General features: G+C 47.2%; 1 protein-coding gene across 5 annotated transcripts in view; it reads right to left on the bottom strand.

Moving 5' to 3' along the window:
- Positions 1–22,795, bottom strand: part of COBL (cordon-bleu WH2 repeat protein) — a 239,104-nt gene that overhangs the window by 116,551 nt on the left and 99,758 nt on the right. For 4 of the 5 annotated variants that reach the window (XM_048511299.1, XM_048511297.1, XM_048511302.1 and 1 more), the window contains 2 exons: positions 20,106–20,334; positions 1,131–1,175 (listed from right to left, as the gene is read on the bottom strand). In XM_048511299.1, coding sequence (XP_048367256.1) covers positions 1,131–1,175; positions 20,106–20,334 — 274 coding nt within the window. The remainder of the gene's footprint in view (positions 1–1,130; positions 1,176–20,105; positions 20,335–22,795) is intronic. The other variant, XM_048511300.1, reaches the window with a different exon arrangement.

Raw genomic sequence — 22,795 nt, 5'->3', positions numbered from 1 at the left:
GGAGCAGGGCAGAGGCGTATGGCCTATATAGAAATGGGGGTCACCATGAAGAGGGCAAAAGCCGGCCTGCACGAAGGCCGGGGCTCAGTGGCATGTGGCTGGGACACACACCTTTTGGCCATGTGGGGGGCGCCCAGCACCCCCCACGTGACCAAAAGCCATGCGCCTGGGGACATGGGTGACCCCCCACAAGGCAAAAAATGTGCAAGCCCCACCCACCCCCGGCCTCCGTGCAGGCTGGCTTTTGCCCTCTTCAGGCCCTCCTGGCCTACACGAAGTCCGGGGGGGGGGGGCAAGGACTCGGCCTGCACAGAGGCCGGGGGTGGGGCTCAGGGGTGGGGCCACTTAAGGGACTTATCTTTTAATGGCTGTGTGCCAAAGCTGCTGCTGGAGGTCCCACAATCAGCTGAGGTCAACAAGAAAGCGCTGGGATTCATTTTGCAACAAGTATGACATCTGGGGTGCTGTGTGGTTTCCGGGCTGTATGGCTGTGTTCTGACGTTTCGCCTGCATCTGTGGCTGGCATCTTCAGATCCTTTCCTACTATCAGATCCTCTGAAGATGCCAGCCACAGATGCAGGTGAAATGTCAGGAGAGAATGTTGCTAGAACACAGCCATACATCCCGGAAACCACACAGCACCCCAGTGATTCCGGCCGTGAAAGGCTTCGACAAAGCATGACATCCTCGTCGCCACCGCCCAGACTTGTGCAACAGCTGCGTAGATCCACACCAAGCTCACACATTTGTTAAGTCTTGACTGCCAATGATCCAAAGCGTGCACGTTCGTTAGGAAATCTACTGCATCAACAGCAGGACGAAAGAAGGGTGCAATAATCCAAACTCATTTCAATAGCCAAGGAAGAACGTATCGCCTAGTTTCTGTGACTGTGTGAATGTGTGGAAATATGTGGTTAGCTACCATGCGCATTTCAGTTCATAGATGCTAGCATACACACATTCTTCTAAAGAACGAAGCTGAGAAAAAGCTCTATGTCACCTATAATGTGAAGACACACTATGGAGCTATACTGGCTTACAGCAGAAGCCTAAATGTGTTAGTCATCAAACCCATGCCAAGAAAATGTTAGAAGGGAAATAATTTCTCTCTATGCCTCACTGTACAGTACCTCTACAGTTCAGAGAAGGTTCAGATTGAGCTTTTGATGGGACAACTGGAAAAGAGGAAACACAAAGGACAAAAAAAAAAGAGAGAGAAAGAATATTAAAGATGCCCTAAATTTTTGCATGTGAGTGACACAGGGATTGGACCAGGACCCCGCACTTGCTCCTCTTAAAACAAATCCTGAGGCCCACAATCTCTACAGCTCAAAGTAAAAGGTTAGCACCTCATCTATATATCAGGAAATTCTGCCTCTGCTCTGAACTGATTAATGGTGGTTTTACAGATTATGAGCTACGGTTGAAAAGTCAGATCGTACACGCAGTTACTTATAATTACTCCCTTTTTAAATTACTCAAAGCGTCCACAGGTTCTACATAATTGGGGATCCACAGCATAGGCTACTTACCCCTTTCTCAAAGCTCGCAGGACCATTGTTGTACAGCCAACGAGATTAAAATTGTGAAATCAATATGCCTGTTTTTATAAGTATAACAATGCAGCAAGCCAGTGGTAGTCCATGGGAAAAGATAGTGTTTACTGGCTGATGTGGATCCCAGGCTGTGTGGCCATGGTCTTGTACCCTGTTTCTCCAAAAATAAGACATCCCCTGAGAATAAGACGTAGCAGAGGTTTCGCTGAAGTGCTAAACATAAAACATCCCCCGAAAGTAAGACGTGGCAAAGTTTTTGTTTGGAAGCATGCCCGTCGAGCAGAACACCAGAGCATGCAGCTGTGGAGCAGAAAAATAAGACATCCCCTGAAAATAAGACATAGCGCATCTTGGGGAGCAAAAATTAATAAGACACTGTCTTATTTTCGGAGAAACACGGTAGTTTCTGCTCCTAATGTTTTGCCCCCATCTGTGGCTGGCATCTTCACAGTATGTCATGGTCAGAAGTGTTTGAAGAGATATACACCTGACTGTGACATGCCTCTGAAGATGCCAGCCACAGATGTGAGCCAAACTTTATTTATTTATTTAAGAACATAAGAACTAGCCTGCTGGATCAGACCAGAGTCCATCTAGTCCAGCACTCTGCTACTCGCAGTGGCCCACCAGGTGCCTTTGGGAGCTCACATGCAGGAGGTGAAAGCAATGGCCTTCTGCTGCTGCTGCTCCTGAGCACCTGGTATGTTTGTTTATATGTTTGTTTATTTGTTTATTTATTTAATTTTAGAACCTCCCACCCCCGAAGGGCTCTAGGTGGTGTACAACAGGCCAGGATCAACAATACACACAATAAATAAGTTAAGTTAAAATAAAAACATAGAACCATTACAAATATAGTACAATAAAAGTACAACAATAGTGCAATAAGGGTGGCGCCCGATCCCAAGGCCGGGAGGGGACAGCAGTGCTAATTAGGAGCAAAACCAACCAGACAACAACCACACAGTCCAGGAAACCCACAAAAGCCAATTGATTCTGGCCATGAAATCCTTCGACAACACATGGTGTTTATTCTTAAAACGTACTGATGCTAAGTCAGGCTAACGAGAGATAATTTCTTCTGTGATACTCATGCAGGAAAAAGCTGATTGTGCCGAGCTTGAGGGCAATGGAAATGAGAATCCCTGCATGGCAGACAGGATTACATGGGAAGACAGCAATAGACTTTGACTCTGCACATTCATGGCTTAGTCACAGAATTGCTTCCCGAATCTTCACAACCTTTGAAAGGAATAAAACTGTATATAGCTTTCATTTCATTCAGTTGTTGGGATTCCCATGGGAACGGGCGCAATAAACATTTCTACAGGCTACTGAATTGTAGAAAACTTTTATCCCCAGGGCACAGGCATTACCAAGTTCTCGATTCAGAAAGCAAAACATTTATTGCTATATACAGATAAAACATATCTACAAAGTAGGTTTTATTTATTTATTTATTTATTTATTTATTTATTCATTCATTCATTCATTCATTCATTCATTCATTCATTCATTCATTTATTTATTTAGGCTTTTATACCACCCCATCCCCGAAGGGCTCTGGGCAGTGTACAGCATATAAAAATAACATTATAAAACAATCAGACATTTAAAGCAGCGGTAAAAGCTAAAAGTTTAAATTATGCAATACATCGCGATAAATGGCATAGTTGGCATCCAATATTCCAGATTAAAATTCCCCCTCCCCCGAAAAAGGGAGGCATGGTGAGTCTCGATAGATGGTAAGTGACCTAGATGACTGGCCACAAAAAGAGGGGGGGGGGCACCATTAGCGGTCGGTTCCTCCAAAGGCCCGGCGGAACAGCTCCGTCTTACAGGCCCTGCGGAACTCGCCAAGGTCCCGCAGGGCCCGGACAGCTGGAGGAAGAGCGTTCCACCAGGCCGGGGCCAGGGCTGTAAAGGCCCTGGCCCGCGTGGAGGCCAACCGCATCGCTGAGGGGCCGGGGACCACCAGTAGATTGGCCTCCATCGACCGGAGAGGCCGTGTAGGGACATATGGGGTGATGCGGTCTCGAAGATACGATGGTCCCAGGCCGCGTAAGGTTCTTCCTACAGCTACAACTGTACCAGCGCATCTTCTGCTTCAATAAACTTGATAATGAAACAGGAAAGATGCAGGGGAGAAAAATAACAGGGCTGCATTTACCTGTAACTGCTGTTCATCCAGGTCTTCAGTGCAGGCACACATTGGGACTGTGCATGTGCAGGCCAGCCATCGGAGGTGTGGCACCCCCTAGTGCAGGGGCCGCATCTTGCAATCCTGCCCCTATGAGTTCTGCCAGCTCCTCTGGATCCCAAAGGGCCTCAGAAGTGAGGAAGGAGGTCTCACCTGCTGCCTCTCCCTCCCAGGACACCGAGTTCCCCAGGTCTAAGAACAGGTGGCCAGCATTTCCTTCCCTGGCCCTCTGTCCTGCCTCCCTTTTATTTTGTCAGCTCCATCTCCTGTCTTGGTCTTCCCCAATCAGGACCTCTGGGTTGGGAGTGAGCCCGCCCTTCCTTGGCCGGATTGCCCCAGTGCCCTGCCGCTCCAGAGTTGCACCCACCCCCTCCTAGTCTTCCCTCCAGCCCCTCCCCCTCCTCTCTCCAGACACTGTGCCTTGGTCTGCAGCATTGAAACACACCTTCTGCCTCTCAGCTTGCTTGCTAGCCCCTGCAGGCTGTCCGTAATGTCATGGCCTGTCCTCGCGGCATCTGCCACCTGTGGCTCAGGGTCGGTAGCTGTTGCTCCCCCAGGCTTCGTCGCTCACCTCTCTGACCGCCTCCTTCTCCTGCCTGCTGCTGAGGGCTGCACCGGGTCAGGTAAGTGCTCCCTGGTAGTTTCAGATCAGTGGGTTCTCTGCCATGACACCTGCTTCACCACCCAGCTGCTGGTGGCCGCTGCCTCCCCAGGAATCGTTGCTGCTGGGTAAGATTGGCAAGGAGCAGGATACTGTGGTGTGGACAGAAATAACTTTGCTCTTGGAAACACAGTTGCCATCGTTGTCTGGTGTAGGACCTCTGCCTTGATTGTGGAGCGGAGGAAACTGTGCCCAGGGATGTAGCAGTCAGCCGGTTCCTCTTGATCTGGGCAAGAGTATCACCAGTATTGTCAGAAAACTGTAGGGGTGAGCCTGCAAACCCGGAAGAGCTTCAGACAGAGCACAGGAATGCCTCCGCCATCTGTTGCCCTCTGGGCAAACACCCTCACCGGTCACAAGACCCCCGTGACTCATGGGTCACAAGATGCCCTGGGCAAAGGGACAAAAGGTGCATACCCCCAGGTATGGATTAGGCCCGGACAGGAACGTTTCCTCTCGCAGCCCCTATGATTCATGTATTGCGCAACATTCTCCCGCTCTCCCGCCTTCCCAAGAACCCTAATAAAAGGTGCCAGGGACCGCCAGCTCGGCAGAGTAGCCAGATCCACGGATCATGCTATATCGCCACTGGCTTCTCTCCACCGGATGATATCGCTGTGTCTCACCTATTCCTTGCGTCGCCCGTAACGACTTCAGAAAACATTGTCCCTCCTTCAAAGGGCAGATCCTTCACCTTCTGTAGGGCTGCCAGGGCAAAGTTGTGGATCTTTCCCAGGCCCGGCACCTCAACGCAAGGGATGTCACCGTAGTCCTGGTTGCAGAATCTGAACAAGGCCAGCTTACATTAATTTGCTGCTCGGACAATCGCACAGCCTCTGTTTGCGGAAGTTTTGCGATGGGCCTATTTTTTTGTCAGGGATCAGGTCCATGCAGGGGGACATCTCCCACAAAAACAACGGATAGCCTGCCAAAATAGCTTGGTAATTTGGGATCTGCAGGTCCATTTCAGATGACGAAAAACCTTTCCTCCAGAAAGCATCCAGCCTCCTGCCCTCCTTAAGAGCTGCATGTTGCATCTGGTCCCCTTTGGACTGCATCTCCTGTGTGATCAAGGATGATGCTGCAGGACAGACAAGAAAGAGGCATTCTCTTGTCTGATCTTATAGAAACGCTGATGTCACTGGGTAGAGGATGTTTTTTGACAGACCTCACAGATGGAATCTAGGAGTCCGTGTAGAATAGGAAAGGGATGACTCTAGAATCAGCTCAAAGTCTACCCAGGACCTTGTTCGTGTCTCGATGTACAGTTGTCACCACTTCTATGTCCATCAACGTTGCCATCCACAACATCTGCTCCCTATACATTCTCAAATCTTCTGAAGGGGATCCAGATAGAGACCATCTCACGGCTTCATCAATGCTCAGTTCCAACACCTCGTTGGATCCAGCCTCAGACCCAGGTTGAACTACTTCAGCCTCGCTGTCACACCCTCTTTTAGAAGGGAGGAGGGTCTCCTACATATCATAGCAGGTGTAGGTCCTGAAGTTTGGCATGACATGCCTTGTGTTATTGGCACATGTCTAGCCGATCGCATTTAAGTTGTTCCACTCTAAACCACTGGGAACATACATGGAGGGTGCTGCCAATGCACCCTGTGAAGGTCAGATCCATGCTCCTGATCCAAGAAGGAGTCTAATGTAGGCTCAATTTCCCCTTCAGAGAAGGAAAGGTGTGAAGATTCCAAGCAGGGTGAAGGGGTTTTGGGTGGTGGTGGCAACCTCTTGGACCTCAGGTGAAGGTATACACACTGGTACTGCCAAACAACATTGCCTCAGTTATGTGCCGCATTTTACCCACTTTCTATCCTTCTGTTCTGGGCATTTTGCAGGTAGTTCCAAGGAACATCTCCGAACCAAGAAGCACCATCAGGTCCAACAGCATGATTCTGAACATTGCGCTGGTGGAACCAACAGCGCCAATGAGGATGAAGATGTCTTTGAAGGGTGTGTTGAATCCATGGCTAGTACAGGTGGCAGATCTGAGGACTGAAGAGCCAGCTCCCACAAAACAGCTTTCAACTTTGATGAACAATCATTCATCAAGAGCAGCAGTGGCGTAGTGGCTAAGAGCAGGTGCACTCTGATCTGGAGGAACCGGGTTTGATTCCCAGCTCTGCTGCCTGAGTTGTGGAGGCTTATCTGGGGAATTCAGATTAGCCTATGCACTCCCACACATGCCAGCTGGGTGACCTTGGGCTAGTCACAGCTTTCCGGAGCTCTCTCAGCCCCACTTACCTCACAGAGTGTTTGTTGTGAGGGGGGAAGGGCAAGGAGATTGTAAGCCCCTTTGAGTCTCCTATAGGAGAGAAAGGGGGGATATAAATCCAAACTCCTCCTCCTCCTCCTCCTCCTCCTCTTCTTCTTCTTCTTCCTTGCTTTAGGAGAGAACTTCTAATATGCTTCACAGGTTGAAAAACTGCAACCCTCTCTCACACACAAAAGACAATGATTATGTTCATCAGTTTGGGTTAGTTTAGCACTACAGGGCATGAACTTTCCAAATAAACTCTTCTGGGACACTGCAGATTGTTGCCAGCCCCCAAAAGGCTATTCCTTACACAGCAAGGGAAGAATAAAGCCACAAAACTCCACCAGAAGAATACAACGATCAACTCACGAACAGCAAAACTCCGACAGCCGCAAAAAAGGAACTGAGGGAAGAGGGCGCAGGTGCACCTTAGCACATAACAGCCCTGGCGGAAATGCCAGTATGGCTCCAGCGCTCTGTTCCCCCCAATGATTTTAAGCTAGAAAAACCTCCGATGGCTGACCTGAACCTGTGCAGTCCAATGTGGGACTCCACAGAAGACCAGCATGGAATAACCTTTCCCAATGGAGAAGGCCTGTTTGCGCCTTTAATCCTTTTTTAAAGTGAAAAAGGATGTCCATTCTACTGCTTGAGAGGAGAAACACGGGGTGTTCAAAGGAATCCAGGGCCACCTTAAAGACCAACAACATTTATTCTAGCATAAGCTTTTGTCTGCACCTGATAAAGCAAGCTCCAGTTTATAAACGATTATGGTGGACTCCTATTTAATTGTGCTGCAACAAACACCTCTTCAAAAGTAGAAAAAAAACCCAAAGTCCTCTTCAGACTGGTGAGTGGATAGACTTACCAGCCCTCTTTTTTTAAAAAAAAAAAGTACTTCTGCAGATAACACTCACCATTGCACATATAAAAAGTGTGTGTGAGGCCGATTTCCCACTTCAATTGAAAGCGGAGGCAGACCGTGTTCATGAGCGCGGGTTAATGCCTCCCCACCCCAGTCAGCCTTCACCCTCCCTCCCTCCCTCCCTCCCTCAACCGTTCTTCCCTCGCGCACTCTCCAGTCCACAACGCTGGTGACTCAACCCAAGGGGGGGAGGTTGGAGGGCGATCCACGCCCAGAGCCAGCAGAGGGGAAAGGCTCTGCGTGGGGTTTTCCAAAAGGCGCCCTTCCGTGCAGGAGAGGAAAAGACGCGCGCTGAGGAGCCAGAAGAGCGGCAGAATCGGGGTGGCTGCGTTGTCGGCAGTGGTGCAGTGTGGAGTGCACTGCAACCCCGGGTTACTTGCCGTGAGTACCCCGCACCAAACAGTGAGTGGGGAAACGGTCTCTCTCTCTCTCTCTCTCTCTCTCTCTCTCTCTCGGTAAAGGCAAGGGTTATAAAGCCATGACATATATGTCTTGGTAGAGGCAATGGTCCCCTGTGCAAGCGCCAAGTCATTACTGACCCATGTGGTGACGTCACATCATGACGTTTACTAGACTGACTATGTTTTATGGGATGGTTTGCCATGGCCTTCCCCAGTGGTCTGCACTTTACCCCCCAACAAGCTGGGTACTCATTTTAGTGACCCCGGAAGGAGGGAAGGCTGAGTCAACCTTGAGTCGGCTTCCTGAAACCAACTTTCAACAGGATTAAACTCAGGGTGTTTTTTTTTAATACTGAGTAGGGCCTGGACTGCAGGACTACAGTTTATCACACTGTGCCCCAGGGCTCCTTATAAAAGTTTTAGAAAATTGTACAACTGATTCTGTAGGCGCAGAAGGCATAAGAGGAATATACTCTGAAAAAGCAAAGGTTTTCTTTTTGCCCCCCATTACTTTCTTTCTGTAATGGATAGTTGACAACCATGATGCAGCTGAACAAAGAAAAATGCAAGCTTGAAAATCTATCCTTTTTCTGTTACTAGGCAAGCTTGACAGCCCAGCAGAATGCCCCTTGTTCAGAGTTATACAGAATGTGCAAATTCAACTGTTTTTAAGGTCTTACTGCTCCCAGACAGATACCTTGGATTTGCCCTTCTTCTAGTGACAGAAGAGAGAAACATGAAAATGTTTAGGCTCTTTGTCTGAGGAGAAGGGCAACAAAAGACAATATAGATTAGAAAGAAACAGGGCTCTAGTTCATCTTGCGTCAAAGAACCAGGTGCTGACATCTTCCAATAAGGGTCTTGGACAACTCCAAATGTTTTGGGGAAAGGGAAAATCTCCACCTTTCTTTATGATTGATTGATGATGATGAACTTTGGGGTGTATTCTTTTTACTGCTATTCTGATGTAACCTATAAAAGTAAGAACACACTGTCATTTTGCGTGGTTCCCCTGATCCTGTTTTGCCCGTCTGTTGGCGTGAATAAAATATTTATCTGATTTTATTCCTTTGTCGGCTTAAGCTTTTTGGCTTAAATATTTTGAACCCGTTACCATGCTGTAACACTTTGACCATGGTGTCATTGTTTTTACTGTCATTTACTCAAAGCTGGAGTGTACTGGAGAGTACACAGCATTCTGGTAAAATAGACTGAGGTTCTTTAAGGGGTTGTCTTTATTTTCACATGTGAAATCTGTATGCGCAAGCAGAAAATTCTGCAACTTTCTGGAACTGAAGCATGGCAGATAACACCTGCTCCTCCCTCAACGATGTAGGGGATCGCATCACAATAGTGCACACGTCCCAAGAGGCAAAGTGAGGTGCTTCCCATGACATAGTTAGTGTCATGAAACCCTTTGAAGAGCACAAAATCCCAGAGGACATGCACAGCAGGGAAAAGTACATAGGACGTGTGCATCAACAGTCGATCGTTCATGGTTTGTTGCCGTAGTCTCTGTGTCATCACAAACAAGAATTGCAAGCCAACAGACATGGCAGAGGATCCTACATACTCTTGGGATGATTCTGCGTACTCTTTGAGATGAAACTAATGTAAAGCTACTGTGTCAAATGGAAGGAAGTATTAATGGTTTAGAGCTTGGCAAAGATGGTGTCATGCAGATCATGGCTTCACAACCAAGACTGAAGAAACTGAGATACCCACTGCTGGAATGATCTGTGGCATGCAGAAATGGGAGCTATGAAGCTAGCTCTTTAACATGGGGTTATGGGTCACAGCTAACATCCAAACAAACACTGAACTGGCACTCTTGGTACCTTGTACCAGAACATATGATACTTCCTGGAGGGAGACATCCAGTGAAGGTAAAATGCCAACAAGGAGTAAACATCTACAGCATGAAGAATCTAGTCTCCATCTCAGAGGCGTAGCTGGGCCAAGCTGCGCCCGGTGCGCAGTGTGTTTTTTCCGCCCGCCCATGGCCCCCCCACGGCCACAAGGTCTCCTGTGAGCCCCAAGGTCTCCTGGGAACTGTAGTTCCTCAGGCAGTTTTTAGCCTGAACTGTAAATAGGCCGCTTTTTTCAGCCTCAAAAAGTACTTAAAAAAGAAAAGGAACATAAGTAAGTGTGTAAAGGGGGCGGGAGGGGTGTGTGCCACGGGGGGGCGCCACGGAGGGCTGCGGGGGCGTGGGGAAAGGGGGAGGGGCCGGGGACGATTTTCTGCCCCCAGGCATGCGCCTGGTGCACAACGCACCCCTCCCTGCCCTTGGAGCTCCTCCACTGCTCCATCTTGCAGGGCCAAGAAGAATCTAGGAGCATATCGGTGGTGGTATAAAGTCACAGCTGACTTGTGTTCAACCCAGAGGGGTTTTCAAGGCAAGAGACGTTCAGATGAGGTTTGCCATGGCCTGCTTCAGCATAACAAGCTTGGCCTTCCTTGGTGGTCTCCCATCCAAGGACTAACCAGGGCGGACCCTGCTTAGCTTCTGAGATCTGACAAGATTGGATGAGTTTGGACCATAGGTGTCAAACTCGCGGCCCTCCAGATGTTATGGACTACAGTCCCCATCATCCCCCGCAACCATCATGCTGGCAGGGGATGATGGGAACTGTAGTCCATAACATCTGGAGGGCCACGAGTTTGACACCTGTGGTCTGGACTATTCAGAGATATGATAACGCAGTCCAAATGGGAAGTCTGTTGTACTATCAGCAGGAAAGCTACGTTTAGCCACAGGACTATCTTACCCAAGTGGAGGAAAGAAAGGTTGGTTGCTGTAAAGCTGGCACAATTTGCTAGTTGTTAGACTCCCTGGATCAGAATCCAATAAACGCTCTGGTTGATCAAAGGGTTTTATTGGCAGACTTCAGGGTACAGCAAAGCAGATGACGCTGAGTAAAAACGTGCCAAGCAATTGATAATATACCCCAGGTTCCCCACCCCCACATAGAAACACGAAAGCCTAGCATAGCATAGATGAATCCAGACACGAGGCGCATCCCAGCAGCAGATACTCAAGGCCGGACCGCTAGATAGCAGGGCACTTGCAAAAGCGAAAACAACTCCAGGCATGTCCCCCTCCCAGCTAGGCAACCCAATATCAAACAATGGGTTTGACGCTAGTCTGCTACACTGAGCTGATAGCTATGATCCTTGGGTTTCTCATGGGAGTCTCTTCATATGCTTACCGCCACGGAAATTTACCATCATCTAAAGATCAGACTGTACGACCAGGAATACCAATCTCTCCTAAGTGCTGCACAAAGCTCCTGTTCCCCTCTATACTTTGGGATCACACCCCCAAAATCTAGCCCTGCTGTATATTTAGAACAGCTTGTTAATTATAAGTGCAGATGGGTGCAACAAGAGCAAGCAAAAGTGGCAAACTCCTATCTCTCCTTGTCTATCTCTTCAAGGTTGTTTCCTTTAACATCCCACAAAAGTGAGCTGTTGTTGTCGGGTACTTGTCCCAACACTATGGACTCAATCCCTCATATCCTGCTATACTGTTCGAGGTATAATGATATTAGAACCAATCTGGGAGCTTTACTACCTCTAGAATTTATGTTTCTCTCAGGCAAACTAAAAATGTCTAAGCTATTGAACAGCCCTAATGTAGAAATTTCTGAAGCAGCTGCTACATTTTAAATCCATGTTCTACATGATATATAACAATGATCCTGTTTTTGTATTTGGAATGTATGGCACTTCTGGTTTATACCTAATAAAGGTTTTTGGATTGGATTGGATTAGCTATGATCCTAGGCTTCTGTCAAAGACGTTACAGCGGCCCCCGCTCCCAATCGTGGCTGGTCATGCATTTTAGAGAAGAATTCGACCATTTAAAAGTGCCACGAGGCCTTGATCCAGGATTGGCAGATAAGTAAGACCCGGAAGTTCCTGGTTGGGACCTGGGGCTCAGATGTAGAGTATGACTACATATAGATTGTGAAGACTTTATATGATGAGGCAGCAGCCTACAATGGGCTGGTGAAATACTGACATCACAACTAAATGAACCCACGAAGGAGAAAAAGCCAAGCCCTATGTCCTCAAACGTAAATGGTAATACTAGAAGAAAGGGTTATGGAGAAAGAGAAATGGTTCATGTCCACAGAAGGTCAACCATACGGAATTAATGCACTTACAATTCAATCCTGAGATGGATTACTTTCGTTTGAACCCCACCACTCTTTGAAAGGAATTGTAGCGCAGGGTTACACCAAACAAATTTCACTTGCAGCCTAACCGTAAGCTGTAGGGATGACATTGCTGCACTAATCTGGTAGTTTTTAAGCCACACCCAACATGTCTAATGGGTGGTCTAATACAAAAAGTCTAATACATTGTTTACTCTACAAGCAACAGACAGGTGCAGGAAACTCAAGGACATCTTTCTGTCCTGGTTTTTCAAAAGAGGAATATGGGCTAGTGTTGTGCAACGTGATGCATTCAATTGTGTTAATTAAATGCAGCTGATTATGATGGCATTTTATTTTGTACAGCCTGCCGCTAACTGTCAGGGATTTAGTAGCATCCACCAGCTAATATTTATGGATTCAATAGGATCTATCCAATCACCTGAGGGGAAAAAAATATAATAACCTATATTTGATTAACTGCATAATTTTAAAATGCTCTTGTACTTTACTTTTTAATTTCAAAAGAGAGATTTTGAAGACAGGAAAGATGCACAGCTGATCTGGAGGACGAAAAAAGCTTACAAATGTTGTGCGAATAGGCTCCCTTTTCATGCAGCAACAGCAAGGAAGGAATTGGTGACAAAATGGGTACCTTAGAAGCAGCATTTGATCACGGATAAGAGCACCTTCAATTCAGTGGAGCCCAGGAAGGGGGAGGGGGACGGGGACAGACCCTTGTCTATATTTTAAAATGCTGCTTTAAAAAAAGAAAGATCGTTTGGCAGGGGGATTTGAAAGAAGAGACAACATAAATAAATAACTACATAAATAAAACATACGTCTTGCCTAGCTGTTTTCGCAAAGGCGATAAAAATAACAGCCCCGCTGGTAACAGACTATGAAGGAAAACAACAGAATCTAACTTTTATCGATGCCAGCTGCGACATCCAGCCAAAACCGTTTTTAACCTCCATCTAAAAAGAGCTGCCCCTATAGCATCTCAATCCGGTTGCTTTCCAAGAAGTCTGGAGATCAGGAAAGCGCCACGACAGTTTAGGAGAAAGGAAACAAAAGACTTTTTAGAATGAAAAAGATACCTTCTCAACTCTTCTTCGGGATGAATAAAAAGTTTTTTCTAAGTGCTTTTTTTTAAGAGCGGGGGGGGGGGGATCACATCTGTGTTTTTTCCTTAGAAGCACAATACCTCATGCCTGCTGGCTCTCTTCAGTCCTAATAGTTATGAAGACTGGGGCACATCCGGCGCACTTGAATCCTGCCACAAAGGCAAGAAAGCAGCTCCTTTCTGGGCTCTGTTCCTGGGCGGCTTAGGTGTCTGTTGACAGCAGCAGTCAGAGGCAAGGTAGCCCCGCCTTGCATGAGCAATCTGGGCCAATCGCCTGCTTGACAGCTGTAAACTGGCATCAGGCCTGCGAACAAGGCAGGCTGTTTGCAGTCAGGTGGCAATTCAACATGCTGATGTTGCAAATGCTGTTACAAACAATGTAAAAGAACGACCATCGCTATTCTAATTTAAGCCCCCTTAGAGAGGCAAGTTGGGGGCAGATAACTAGGTACAGCTAATTTTGTTAATGGGAGTTGCAAGTAGGGAGGTGCCTATTGCTGTATTCATTACTTTGTTCTCAAAGCACTGTATTTCTCCTCCTTAAATGACATTTACGACTGGTTTAACATGGCACATTTTATACTTACGCTTTGTTCATATTTCTGTTTTTTCCCCAGATTTTGCAATTCTAGTTGATTTGATTTATTAGTTTTGTATACCATCCTCCCCCGAAGGGCTAAAGGTGGTGAACAACTGCAAATGACACTAGAGAGTAGTTTGATTACTCTGCTTATTTGATATCCCATCCTATTGACTGTAGGGACTTGCACTGTGTAAATCTACCTTGAGTCTCAGTGAAAAAGGCAAACTATATAAATAAATACTCCCACAGTATTTCCCCATCTGAAGCAGCCTCACACAGCTGGTACTGACAAACCTAAAAGAAATCCTGGGCTCATTCCGCACATGCAGAATAATGCACTTTCAAACTGCTTTCAGTGCTCTTTGAAGCTGTGCGAAATAGCAAAATCCACTTGCAAACAGTTGTGAAAGTGGTTTGAAAACGCATTGTTTTGCGTGTGCGGAAGGGGCCCTGGATTGTTAACAACCCATGTCAAGAAAGCCATAATAGGTTCAAAACAGGTCTTCCTTTTAAAAGAAGAAGAGTTTGGAGCACGAGGTCTGGAAAAATAATTGTAAGGCAATTAGGCAAGCAAAAAGAGAATTTAAGGAACAAATCGCTAAAAACATCAAGATGAAAATAAACAGTTCTTTAAAAATATATATCAAGAGCAAAAAAAAAACCATTGTCATCATGACTTCAACTGCCTTACTGGTTGGGCAAATTAAAATTAAAAACTGACATTTTCCAGGTCTGAGAGCAGCTTGCTTCGTTGATGTTGTCCAAGCAATATGACCTTTTGGATTTATTAATTCACTCTCTGCTCTGCTTTCTCCAATATTTTACATGTTCCCAAATGCGCTTCAGCATGGCTACCCTTCCTACTCAGGTTGTAACCCAGAGGATACACACTGTAACCTCAAAGTCCCTTGCTGCAGCAAAAGACAAGCCAGTCAATCTCTTTATTATGGCATACAGGCCAGTCACAAGTCGAAATAACATTATTCATCTCAATAGATTATTCATCACTCATCTCAATCGATCATGTCGGCACAACACTCTGCCGCTCCAAATGGCCATTCAGTCACCCTCCCACCTGGACTGGGCTGCCCCAAGTAGGATGCAGCAAGTTAAAGGCAGAGGTGTATCGGGAGGAAAGTCGGCTTCGGGGACAGTTTCACACCTGCTCCAGGTAACGCCCCCCCATAGCCTCTGATGCCTCCAAGTCTCTTTGCTTCATCCAAGCTTCCTCTCCTGTACCCCAGGCCCCGGAGAGGGCAGAAGCCAGCCTGCAGGGAGGCGGGGGGGGAGGCTTTGCAGCAGATACCTGGCAGGGGAGAGGCCCTCCTGCTGCATGGCTGGGAGGCCTCACCCCCGCCTGGGGATCGCACCAGCGGGGGAGAGGTTACCCCATGTCCCTATAGGCAGTACGTCACTGGTGAAAGGCTCAAAGAACAGCTACAGGTATGGCTGCCAACCTCCAGGTAGGTCGATACAACCCAAAACTGTACAAAATAATGCCAATCGCTAGATTATTAATCGTGTTAAGCAATGCTGTTTTATAAAATGAAACATAATTTCTCATGATTAATTCATCTCCCATCTAACTGAGGTGTTTTGTAGTAGCCTTGGTAGTTTTTCAAGAGCCCAGTTGTTCTCCTGAGAACACTACAAATGACCTCTATGAGCAGGAGAATCATAGTTAACATCATACTACACAATATCGGAACTCATTAAATTGGCTGAAGAATCTCTCTTTGGACTCAGCCTGGAAATTAAGCAAATATAAGAGACTTGTACTCCAACAGGTATTAGAGTTAACCAATTTGCTATTTAAGATCAACAATTGTTATATGCTATATGATATCTTTAGGATTTAACGTGTATATAAGAATCTGATGGTTTAATTATGAGTTTTATTCTGTAAAACAGCATAGCTTAAAACTATTAATAACTTAATGATTGGCATAGTTTTGGTTTGTATTGGATTATTTCTGTACCAATCCCCCTTATTTGTATTAACCTTTAAGTGGGGTCTCGAGTTGTAAAATTATAACTGATCTCCAAACTACAGAGCTCAGCTACTCTGGAGGAAATGTCAGCTTCAGAATGCAGACTCTGAAGTATATATTATAGATTCTAGGTGCAATCTATCCCAAATTCCCCCCTCCATACCCCCCCCCACCCCCCGTCCACAAAGACTCCAGGAGTTTCCCAGGCAGACATTGCCAACCCTAGTTACAGGTGAACAATCTGCTCTTACTTCTTTATGATCTTCTCCCGAAAGACAACTTAAAATCTGCAGAAGCCGTATGTTTAGGTTTGTTTGATATTTTGGCAGTGTGTACACACTTCACATTTGTGGTGATTTCCTAGGCAGAGAAGGTGTGGTTGTACCCTAAGTTCCTTCCATACAACCTACACCTTTTAAACATTGGGTTTGTTTCCTTAAATATTAAGGCACCCGGAATATGATGAAATCATAAATAATTAGAGGAGAACTGTGTACAGACAATTAGATGGAAGAAAACTGGAGAAAATAGGGTAGAAAGACAATTAAGGATAAAAAGACAACTGTCTGTCTAACTTTGTAACTATAATGATATTTAAGAACATAAGAACATAAGAACATAAGAACTAGCCTGCTGGATCAGACCAGAGTCCATCTAGTCCAGCATTCTGCTACTCGCAGTGGCCCACCAGGTGCCTTTGGGAGCTCACGTGCAGGATGTGAAAGCAATGGCCTTCTGCAACACCAATCACACGTTGCGTGAAGAAGTGTTTCCTTTTATTAGTCCTAATTCTTCCCCCCAGCAATTTCAATGAATGCCCCCTGGTTCTGGTATTGTGAGAAAGAGAGAAAAATTTCTCTCTGTCAACATTTTCTACCCCATGCATAATTTTATAGACTTCAATCATATCCCCCTCAGATGCCTCCTCTCCAAACTAAAGAGTCCCAAACGCTTTCGCAGCCTTCCCTCATAAGGAAGGTGCTCTAACTCTTCAATCATCCTCGCTGCTCCTCTCTGCACTTTTTTTCTATCTCTTCGATATCCTTTTGTGATAAAGCTTACCAGAACTGAACACAGTACACAAAGTAATTCCGGGCGTCAAAGACCATAGCTTTTATATAAGGGCATGACAATCCTTGCAGTTTTATTATCAACTCCTTTCCTAATTATCCCCAAGCATAGAGTTTGCCTTTTTTCACAGCTGCCATGCATTGAGTTGGACGATTCCTCAATGGAATCATCAACCACATTGACCCAGTCCCTTTCCTGGTCTGGTGAATTACAGCACTGACCCCTGTAGGGCATAAAAGTGTGAAGCTTGGATTTTTTGCCCCCATGTTCACTCACTCTTACATTTTGCCACATTGAACTTTCTCGCATTTCACATTTCCCTAGCCCACTCACCCACTTTATCAAGGTCCTTGGAGCTTAAGTTCTTCGCAATCCTTTTGTGGTTCTCACCAATCCCTACATAATTTGGTATCATCTGTAAATCCTGGCCACTCACACTCACACGCAACCCTACTTCCAGGAAATGGCTTATGAATCAGTGCTAAAGAGTACCAGTCCCACACGATCCTTGGGGATACCACTCCCTACATCTCTCCATTGTGAGAACTTCCCATTTATACCCACCCTTTGTTTCCTGTTCCTAACAACCAGTTTTTAATCCATAGGAGGACTTCCCCTCTTATTCCTTCATTGCTGAGTTTTCTCAACAGTCTCTGGTGAGGAACTTTGTCAAAAGCCTTTTGGAAATCCAAGTAGACAGTGTCCACTGGTTCCCCCTTATCCACATGTCTATTTACACCCTCAAAGAACTCTAGTAAGTTTGTAAGACAGGACTTGCCTCTACAAAAGCCATGCTGACTCTTCCTCAGCAGGTCTTGCTTTTCTACATGTTTAATAATATTTAGGTTCAGGATCCAAATAAAAGAAAATAGCTTATGACAAAAAGAATTATGAGAAGACCCCAGATCCTGCTGTAGCAGACAGAGCTCAGAAAAAGGGCTTGTGTCCTTAGGCATGCAAACTTCAAGCTGCTCTTCTGAGAGGACAAGATTAGTTGCCCGATAGCTGTAGACATCTCAAATCGTAATTCTGAGCAGGTGCAAAGGCAGCAAGATACACGGAGGCCACAAACTAAAAAACTAAACTGGCTTGTAGCCCAGCAATTCAGATCATACTCTATATTTGTTTGTTTGTTTGTTAGATTTGTATCCCGCCCTTCCCGACAGGGCTCAGGGCAGCAACATCAATATAAAAACAATTAAAACAATACAATAAAGCCGGTGTGAACACCACCACACTATATAAGACTTTAAACAGTAAAAGATGGCGATAAAAACGCATTATTAGGAACCCATGGGAGGTCACAATGTACCATTCAGGCCTGCTAGCAAGATACAAAAGCCTGGCAGAAGAGCTCGGTCTTACACGACCTGCGGAATTCACTGATGTCCCACAGGGCTCTGATCTCAGCTGGGAGCTCATTCCACCAGGTAGGGGCCAGGGCCGAAAAGGTCTTTGTTCCTGTAGTGGCCAGCCGAACCTGTCTAGGGCCGGGAACCTCCAGTAAATTCCACCTCCGAGGAGTGGAGTGGTCTAGAGGGGCAATATGAGGAGAGGCGGTCCCGTAGGTATGTAGGTTCAAGACCGCTCACAGCCTTAAATATCTTTTTGTAGCACTGTATGCTACTGCAGACTTCTAACCCCTTCATGACATCAAGTTAGCAGGCTTAAGGAGCCACACACAAACACGCGTCCACGTCCGCCCAATTTGTAAGGTGAACAGATATGTCTTTCCTCCTACAACACCACTCACGTTAGTGCACTGCGAATGGTGGAAACGTTGATACGTGGAAGTCTGGTGGGCGAATAACCATAACCGCCTCCTCCCATACAAACGTACCTATTCGCTCCAGCCATCCTTGCAGGCCCTGCTTTAGTTGCCACCCTATCCCCTGCCGTCTGAAGCTACACTGGTGGCAACCTGAGAAAAGGCCTTCTCTGTCATAACACCAAAACTTTGGAACTCCCTCCCCAGGGCAAATCACCTGCCTCCCTCCGTGGTGTCTTTTACCAGCCAATGAAGACTTTTTTTCTTTCGTCTGGCATGCTGCCAACAATGGTTATTGGCCCTCTCTCTAGTCTTGCTGGTTAATGTGTTATGAATTGAATTTTACGTTTTTGACTAATTCTCATTGTTTAAATGTTTTTCTTTTTTTATGTTTGCCATCTTGCAGATCCTGACTGGGTAAGAAGGAGGCATTGGAATGTTCTGAATAAATAAAACTGCAGGAGCTCTCGCGGCTCACAAAGATCTAAGCTGTCATCCGGCAGATTTGAAAACCAGATTTTTTATGTACGTACGTACGTATGCACGTACGTAGCGTATGTATGTATGTATGTATGGGACGGACGGATGGACGGACGATTTGACGGACGGATTTGGACGGACGGATGGATTTGACGACGGATGGACGGACGGACGGACGGACGGACGGACGGACGGACGGACGGATGGATGGATGGATGGATGGATGGATGGATGGATGGATGGATGATGGACGGATGGACGGACGGACGGACGGACGGACGGATGATGGATGGATGGATGGATGGATGATTGGGTGATTGGATGATTGGATGGATGGATGGATGGATGGATGGATGGATGGATGGATGGATGGATGGATGGATGGATGGATGGATGGATGGATGGATGGATGGATGGATGGATGGATGGATGGATGGATGGATGGATGGATAGCCGAGATACCATTCACCAACCCCCGGAGTGGCCCCAAGGTGCACAGCATAATTTCCTCTTACAATCCATACAAACAAACCCCATTAAATTAAAATTAAAACACAGCAATAAAATTAACAAAGATGGTGTCACGCAATAAACCCAATTAAAACCCTCCCAAGGAGGGGGGAAGCAAGACGAAAAAGTGGGTCCCACAGATGGCAAAAGGGAACTCTAAACCGGAGGAATAAAAGGGGGCACTCAGTCAGCGACTGGACACTCCAAAGATACAGGCATCTTTCTGAGGTGCATGGCAAAACAGAGTAGTGTGACAGAGTGCTTTGTACATTCTGGAGCATTACAGTGGCAGACCTGTGTAGCCCATTTTGAGAAGAGGAAGTATTTTCCATGCTCCCCACACCCCCGAAATATGAGAACTTTTGGGATTCTTCAAAGCTGGTTAATATATGTTTTCACTTACCTCTTTTTCTGTCCCATGCATAGAGTTCCTTTATCCCCAGTTCGTTCAGCGACTTGGTGAGTTCCAACTGCTCCCCAGTGATGGTGTCTCTCAAGAGGGTGAGGTGTTCCTGACTGACCTCACATTTTTCACAAATGGCTGGGATTATACTCTCAAGGGGCACCTCGGGATTCACTCGAACCACTGCCTTTTGGGTCTTGAGGTAATTTACTACCAGCCTCATGGTTTTCTGTGAAAATGAAATGGAGGGGAGGCCTCTGTGAGTTATAGAACCTTTAGTGACTTGAAAACAGTAGGTTTTGCTTTCGCTATACAGTTGGTGCTACCGATAAGTCTTTTGAGGGAAGACAGCTGAGAAAAGATCAAATATCAAACCCATTCAATAATCCAGAAGGGTATGTTAACGTACAAAGACAGAATATGATTCTTTAGAGCATTCTTATGAATTAATACATCGAAACTGCTTACGAAATACTTGTAGATCCAATGAAGAAAATATATTTTAAAGGACAGAAAAGGGATAATGTAGTAATGCACTGCTGACCCAGCAGCACCGTGGTAGAACGTTGGGACGCCAACGGACCTACGGCCTTCTGGTCGCACCGCACCCCCACTCCTCATCCCCCTATGAGTCACGGGTCATGAACTGTCTAGCTCAATCACCGGGCGCAGGGACAATGGTCTTGCCCCCAGGTGAGGATTAGGCTGAGACGCTTTACGCCTTCCTCAAGATCGCATTGCCAGGTGAGATCATGCATCGCTGATGATGATCTCTCACCTCTCCGCCTCCCGGCCTTCCGCTGAACTCCCCGGTCCTCCCTCCTACACTGGCGCCATAGAATAACAATAAAGGTGCCAGTGAACCGGCATAGCGGGAGACTCGGGCTTAGGAACACGGACCTCCGGCTCCCCGCCAAGCTGGCATGCATCTCCACCAGATGTTATCTCCGGCTGGGTCTTCGCCTTCGCTTCTTATCGCTGGACCACGTGGGTCGCATCTACAAGCTGGTGCCGAAACCCAGGAATCCTCGAACCCTCCGCTAATCTGCTGCTCACCGTCACGCTTCGGGGAAGGGGTCGCCGCTGATACCGGTCCGGCTGGATCGGGCGATCCAGGGGACCACCGCTTCGTATCGCCTGTCCTCTGGATCGGCGCGATCCAGAATAATGCTGGCCCCAGATTAATTTCCGTTATCCGGACGGAACACCGGTGAGTATGGTAGCTTGCAAAAGCAGGGCTTATGACAAGCACCGCCGATCTAACTTTGAAAGCGTTAGCGAACGCTGCAGGGTCCCCGCAGAAGAGTAAATGGAGCTGCGCAAATTGGTTGAGGAGATGAAAGCTCAGTGTCCATGGTACTCCAGAGGGGGGTAGAGCATTGAATCTTAAGGCGACTGGGAAAACATCGGCGCTTATAATTCTTCGCGACAGGAAGCCCTCGCTACCGATGTCGCCAAGCTACTGACGTGGAGATAATAAAGTTGCGTCGCCATCAGCCTGCAGAGACCTATGGCTCCCTTTGCTGTAGGTCAGCCTTCTTCTCGACATCTTTCACCTTCAATTTCCAACCCCGAATTTTCTATCCACTAAATTGATGCCTGTCCTCCTTCTGCCCCCCCCCTTGCTCCTTCTCAACCCATTTCAACTCTCCCGCTGCCCTTGAAGCCGCCTCCCCTTGTTCCGGCTTTCATTTTCCAAAGCCACCGCGATCTCGCCGGCTTCATATCGCAGAATGGCGCTGGTTTCAAAACCTTTCTCGTGAGCTGTGATAGGGCCACGATCTGGTAAAGGAGAAAGAAACTCCCCTGACGGAAGGACGCATGCCGGAGACTCTCGCATTGTGCCCCTCCCATCTTCTACAGATACCGGCGGGAGAGGTGGCGCGCTATTCGCTGGCGCTGCTCGCGAGTATCGCCTCTTTAAGCTTTCATAACATCCTTTCAGCCTGAGTCTCGCGAAGCGTAAAAGCGGACGTAGGAGCTCGTAGCCCAGCCCCCGGTGTGAGAGGCATGCTAGAGTGTAGTCGCGAGAAAATCACTTAATGGTTCCGACGACTTGAAGACCACTCTTCCCAGATGCTCCTGAGCCCTGCACAATTCTGTGGATCTGGGAAAGCGAAGTTCCGCCAGCAGCAAGCTCTCGCCAAGGTTACACAGCCAGCCAGCTTTACGGGTTTCGATGCTTTCGGCCAACCCCAACGTATCAGATTTTCTCATCCTGCCTGAGGCCACTCCTTACGGTCGCCACTTCTGAGTGCTCGGTATGGGCGCATTTGTCAAGGTTCCCAATGCCGCCAGCTCCACCCAGAGCTTCTCCACCATCCCGCAAAACCCCAAAGAACCCCATGGCGCCGAAGCCGCAGAGCAGGCTCCAGGAAGCTCTCAAAAGGCAGGCTTTGACAACTTAGGAGGTTGCATGACAGCTCCTTGGGCTCCTGCCTTGCCAAGGAGAACAACGCCTCTCATTGAGTGCCGCAGCAATCACAGGTATAGGTAGGAACCCTGAACTGGCCGACATGCGTTTAAGGCTCTGCCAGGATATCGGCCCTTCGCCTCACTTACTGGCTGACCTCCTGGGCCGCAGTCTCCTCTCCATCGCTAGGAAATGTGCCCCGCAGGCAGATGTTTTCCCAACCCTGCTTTCACCAGTCCGGACACTTCTCCAGAGATTGCAGGCAGGTTGCCCAGTA

Source organism: Sphaerodactylus townsendi, linkage group LG11, assembly GCF_021028975.2.
Source record: "Sphaerodactylus townsendi isolate TG3544 linkage group LG11, MPM_Stown_v2.3, whole genome shotgun sequence".
NCBI lineage: Eukaryota > Metazoa > Chordata > Lepidosauria > Squamata > Sphaerodactylidae > Sphaerodactylus > Sphaerodactylus townsendi.
Note: the sequence above shows the minus strand (reverse complement) of the source record. Positions and strands in the feature narration are given on the sequence as shown.